The sequence below is a fragment of the Phyllobates terribilis genome, unplaced genomic scaffold (assembly GCF_046119375.1).
Source record: "Phyllobates terribilis strain yellow unplaced genomic scaffold, ASM4611937v1 Scaffold_9__5_contigs__length_417890890, whole genome shotgun sequence".
NCBI classification, from domain to species: Eukaryota; Metazoa; Chordata; class Amphibia; order Anura; family Dendrobatidae; genus Phyllobates; species Phyllobates terribilis.
In genome coordinates, this window is record NW_027362769.1 from 208537737 (window position 1) to 208543736 (window position 6000).

The 6000-nt window shown below is 41.2% G+C and overlaps 1 protein-coding gene across 3 annotated transcripts in view; it reads right to left on the bottom strand.

Annotated features, from left to right (window-relative positions):
• Positions 1-1700, bottom strand: part of LOC141162010 (uromodulin-like) — a 49306-nt gene extending 47606 nt beyond the window's left edge. For 2 of the 3 annotated variants that reach the window (XM_073647622.1, XM_073647620.1), the window contains exons 1-3: positions 1598-1700; positions 1398-1472; positions 883-927 (exon numbers count right to left, since the gene is read on the bottom strand). In XM_073647622.1, the coding sequence (XP_073503723.1) occupies positions 883-927; positions 1398-1472; positions 1598-1610 (133 nt within the window). In that variant the 5' untranslated portion in view covers positions 1611-1700. Of the gene's footprint in view, positions 1-882; positions 928-1397; positions 1473-1585 lie in introns of all 3 variants that reach the window. The other variant, XM_073647621.1, reaches the window with a different exon arrangement.
• Between the last annotated feature and the right edge of the window lie 4300 nt (positions 1701-6000).

Consider the following 6000-nt stretch of genomic DNA (forward strand, 5'->3'; position numbering starts at 1 on the left):
CCTACATCATCCGCACAGTGTTTGAAGTCTCGAGCCTGAACAGTGGAATCAAAGACCTGCACAGATGCACCTCACTCTGCCCAATTTTTCAGAGGTTTGCACCTATAATGGTATAAAGGGGTTGTAAGAGTCCCGTTTACATGCTTTTTAAAGGTGATGCACAGGGTCTGTAAGGTATAAAGCTGGTGACAGGTTCCCTTTAAAGGTGGTGAACTCTTGCCCAGTGTCTTTAATTTAATTGTTTACTAATGGAAAAAGTCAGTTAACAAAAAAATGACGTTTGTAATGATGCTGTCACCCCAACTAATATTTGCAATAGTAGATGGGGTATAGTTAGAAGGATTCTTTTAAATTAGTAACAGTCATACTCGTCAACCAGACTCAAAATGCTAATAATTTATTATGATTTTCTAATGTGTCCGTATAAAAATTTTTCCAATCAATGATTTTCTCATAAGCTGTCCAGAAAAAAATAACAAATCAAGTTGGCAAGCCTTGGACCAGCGCCATTACAAACGGCATTTTCACATGCACTGACATCCGTTACATCGATGATCTATTGAATTGAATTAGCACTGTATAACTCTTTGTGACTCAGCAGTAAAATTGAACACTTGCTGTTAGGTTTCCCTGTTGATCATAACTGGTCAAAGATGGAGGTCCCAACAGCATCATGGAGGTTCCAACAGCATCTTATCGTCATGAAAAGGGTTCTGCATTCATGGCACAGAAGATCTTCTACATTCTGTTTATGTTCTATGTTTTTCAAAGAATTTAGGGATATCAACTGTTAAAACATATGGTACATCTCTATAGAGATTACATAGTTTTCAGATTTTGTGAGTTGAAAAAATATTACAGTAACAGGGGAATTTGTCTTACCTGTTTGCATGGCACAGCGTCTTTCAACATCAGCAGTGGTAAAATCTATATAACAGCAAAAACTGTTTAATCGGTGAATGCCACAAACTTATAAAAAAGTTCCTTATGAAATTTATTAGAAACAGAATTTTAAGGAACAGATATGACTTTCAGTCATCTATGGTTCTATCCATCAAGGTAAAATAAATACATTTTTCTTTAGCAAAATAAAAAAAAACATATATTACCTACTATAGATAAATTATAGTCTTTTTTATGATTTTTTTTGTATTTAGGTATTTTATTTATTAACTTTTTTGACACAAAATGAACAATACAAAATAAAATAATTTTTCCTTTCAAGAAATAAAAAAAACGATATAAATGTTCCCATATACAGTAATATAAATCTATTGTGTTGGTCTTTAATTATAAAATTATAGTTTTGTGTTGGTTTAAATTGTTTTTAAGTCATATAACATTTGCATAACATAAAAACATAATAACCATAATAAAAAAAATCATATTTTACTTACTTGAACTAAAAGCAAAACCCAAATGGAATAGTAAAAATGTAACTAGTAGACACATTTGCATTTCCATCTTTTCATCTACACAAAAAAAGTATAAAAACATTTAAAAAGTACAGTGATCCATAAGTTAGAAAATGTATTGTTCAGACCAGCACTGAAGTTTTTGATTAGTTACATAGAAAAATAAATACATTATGTCTTACAGGTCTCAATCATAGAAGGTGGCTGTAAATTCCACGTATGGTGAAGTGTGTGGTATTAATTTCAATATATAGTAGTGGTTCTTGTTATAAATCAAGGTTACACACCAAAATTGGCATATACCTCAATGACGAACAACCCTTGGTGACCAATTAAAAGCAAACTTATTGTACTGATCATAAAAAATGTGCAATGTTTGACACTTACATGGTGTTAAAAAATAATCTAGTAAAGAGCCATGACATTTACTCACAATAAGAACACACGTTCCAGGATATGATCTTCGTGATTCATTTTATTGAAGCTATATATGCATCAATAAAATAAGAATAAATTTGGGCTATAGCACTATTCAGCGGAAGTGCATTTCTACACAATTCCATCTCTCAAATTCTTCAGCCAAATATTGAGAAAAATTGTGATGGTGTTATTTTTGCCAGTATTTTTTTTGAATGATAGCATCAGTTGTAGACTTACAGTGGCATTTCAAAATTTGCTAAACCCTTGAAAAATATTTAGACTTGAGAGTCCTCAGTGGTAGATACTAGTGATGAGCGAATGTGCTCGCCACTGCTCGGTACTCACCCGAGCATCATTGTGCTCGACAAGTTCGGCAAGTATTTCTGGGTTGCTCGGGCAGGAACTCGGGTCCCCTTCCTGCATGTTTGGCTCTCTTTAAAGAGCCAATGAACAGGGATTGCCCGTCATGCACTGTAATGCCATAGCCATGTTGGTTGTGGGCATTACAGTGATTGGCTGGACGCACAGCATCATCTGGTCTATATAAGACCTGGCGCCGCTATGCTCGTCACAGTGTACCCCGGAAATAGGCAGAGTAGGTGCTGCTGTGTCATGGAGAGATTTACTTGTTTATAGTTAGCATAGGTATTCCACAACATATATATATATATATATATATATATATATTTATCCAACTGAACTAACAGTCCTTCTGAGGATTAATACAGCTGCATATATTCAGTGGTGATAGCAGGAGTTAGGCAGGCAGGCAGGGCATCTGGCAAACTGCATTGCATGATACAGCACAAGAGGGTCCATTGAACGTCCTGTCTGCTGCTGCTGTAATAATTACAGATATTTGTAGACATAACCCCAGATATTTTTTTTATCTTAATTCTTTTTATTTGCTTAAAAAGTAATTCAGAGTACACCAGTTTTCTGCTCCATTTGCTTGTACTCACTATAGAATAAAGCCAGATCTGTTCCATATTTCAGTGATAAAAATCCAGAAATTTGAACTGAACATGGAAAATATTGGCCTCCTTTTCCATTCTGTTGCAGTGTGTCGGTCAAGCTATTCACAGTGGGTCTCTGTGAAGAATAGTGTTAGTAAATTACAGGCCTGCTATTTAACACTAGAACTACCGGAGGGGTCATTTTGACCCTTTTGCTATTTATTTTTCCTATAATTTCTAAAATTTTAACAAATGAGTTCTGAGTTTTTGTGACTTTTATTTATTCATGGTAGTGTATATTTTAGGACACAAAAATGAATTGTAATTTTTTCAGGTGCCCGGATTTTACAATTCATACCTATAAGTACTGAAGGAGTCAATTTGACCCCATACATAAAAGTAGTAGTAGGCAAGTCACCTAATATTACAGAGTACAGAAAATCATAGTGCTTCTCCCTAGTTGTAGAGTGTAATTGTGTCTTTGCATATCAGGGATGATTCAGCATTTTGTTTTGTCTAAACGTGTCTGAACATGTTTGATCCATGTCTCTTCTAGCGATTTCTGTCTGCACTTCAGTAGCAAACATTACAGTTGAAGCTACTACTCTGCATGTTTGTACAGTGTCGTTTTATTACTTCTGCGATCTTACAAGTCCCTTTTTGCGACGTAAATTTGAAGCATGAGTAAGCAGAGGGGTCTGACAAGTGATGAAATTTTGAAATGTCTTCAGAATTTATCTGAAATGAGTCAGAAGAAGGAAATCAGGAACAAATAGACTCAGAGTCTGATAAAGAATATTTTTCTCATGATATTTCCGAAGAATCAGATTCAAGCAGTAACAGTGATATAATTGACGATACCGAAGATTCTGGAGAGGATGACTGACGTCCTACTACGTCAACAAGATGTACGGCCACACCACAATCGCGGAGAGGTAGAGGAAGAGGGACCCAACCACAATATTTTGGATATGGAGGGAGAAAGAAAGGTACAGTGGACATTCCTCCTGCTGTGGGTCATAACGAGACTTGTCGCGATGGAACTGTGTGGGAAGTTGTCCCAATTGCTTCTGCATCTACTGGCCGACTGTCCCAACAAAACATTCTACGAGAAACAGCTGGACCCACCCCTTATGCCAAACGGGAGATCATCAATGGGAATGTATCAAGTGCATGGAGGTTGCTAATTGATGAACTTATACTTCGCCACATAAAAAAGTGTACAGAAATGGAGGCTCGTCAGAAACTTGATGCATTTACTGCAATATTATATGCAAGGGGCGCATATAATGCAAATGGTCTTTCTGTAAAAACCTTGTGGTCAAGTACTTGGGGTCCTCGCTTCTTTCAAGACACTATGCCGAGAATTAGGTTTGAAGAATTGATGCGATTTGTACGATTTGACATCAAATCCACCCGATCTGATACATTGAAGAATGACAAGTTTGCTTTATTTTCTGAAGTGTGGAATCGCTTCATTGAAAATTGTATACTGTGTTACAAACCTGGACAAAACCTGACAGTTGATGAACAGCTTTTTCCAACTAAATCAAGATGTCCTTTCACCCAATATATAGCCAATAAGCCGGACAAATTTGGAATAAAATTCTGGCTGGTAGCTGACGTAGAATCCAAATACCTCTGCAACAGGTTTCCATATTTGGGAAAAGATGAACAACGACCGGCTGATCGGTCTCTTGCACAACACATTGTTCTCAAACTAATGGATCCATTTTTGAAAAAGGGAAGAAATGTTACTACAGATAATTTTTTCACTTCATTGAAACTTGCCAATACACTGTGTAACGGGTCTGGGAGGTGGAACCTCTGAGCAACTATACAAAGGGGCAGTCCTTGTAAGGAAGCGGGTGGCTCCCAGGGAAGGTGGGCAGGTAGTCACGGCAAGTGACAGGGACAGTCTCTGGGTAGAAGGGCAGGAAGTCACGGCAAGTGACGGGGACAGTCTCTTGACAGGCGGATGGTCACGGCAAGTGACAGCAGGGTAAGAGTCTCTAGACGGGCAGGTGGTCACGGCAAGTGACAGCAGGGAAAGAGTCTCTAGATAGGCTAGCAGGCAGGTAGCAGGTGAGCGCTCCCAGGTGAGCGGGCAAGAGTCTCTGGACAGGCAGGTGGTCACGGCAAGTGACGGCAGAGCCTCCAGGTAGGCTAGCAGGCAGGTAGCAGGTGAGCGCTCCCAGGTGAGCGGGCAAGAGTCTCTGGACAGGCAGGTGGTCACGGCAAGTGACGGCTGAGCCTCCAGGTAGGCTAGCAGACAGGTAGCCGGTGAGCGCTCCCAGGTGAGCGGGCAAGAGTCTCTGGACAGGCAGGTGGTCACAGCAACTGACGGCTGAGCCTCCAGGTAGGCTAGCAGGCAGGTAGCAGGTGAGCGCTCCCAGGTGAGTGGGCAAGAGTCTCTGGACAGGCAGGTGGTCACGGCAAGTGACGGCAGAGCCTCCAGGTAGGCTAGCAGGCAGGTAGCCGGTGAGCGCTCCCAGGTGAGCAGGCAAGAGTCTCTGGACAGGCAGGCAGGTATCAGGCAGGTATCTGGCAGGTACTTCCTGGTCCGCAGGCGGACTGATCCATAGACAGACTGGCAGGTGCTGGTAGACAGACTGTCGTACCACAGGATAGCAAGCAGGTAAGCAGAAATCAGGCAGGTATCAGGCAGGTATCAGGCAGGTATCAAGCAGGAATCTGGCAGGTGACTGCCAGGTAACTGGTAACGGGACCTGAGGGCTGAAGCAGAGTTGAAAGGCTTTGCAACAACATTGCTCGGGCACCTCCATTTTGGAGGAGGTGCCTTATATATGGTGAGATCCTCCGGCCATTGGCCGGGGACTCCTTAGGACGGCGCACGCGGCCCCTTTAAGAGAGGGGGAGCACGCGCGCGAGCGCCCTAAGCACAGAGTCCGGAAAGCAGCACGCGCTGCCAGCAGAGCGGGAGGAAGACACCGGGCACGGAGCGGAGAGGTGAGGGGAACGGTGTCCCTGCCTAGCAGGAGGCAGGAACGCCGATGCTACACACTGAAAGCCAAGAGAACAAGCATTGTGGGAACGATGAACCGTGCAAGAAAAGAGATTCCATCTTTGGCAAAAAACCTACGAACAAATACATATGAGACTACTCTGATGAAGAATGGTGACATCACTCTTACAGTTTACCAAGGTAAACCAAATAAGAATGTCATTTTGCTCAGTAGTCTTCACCC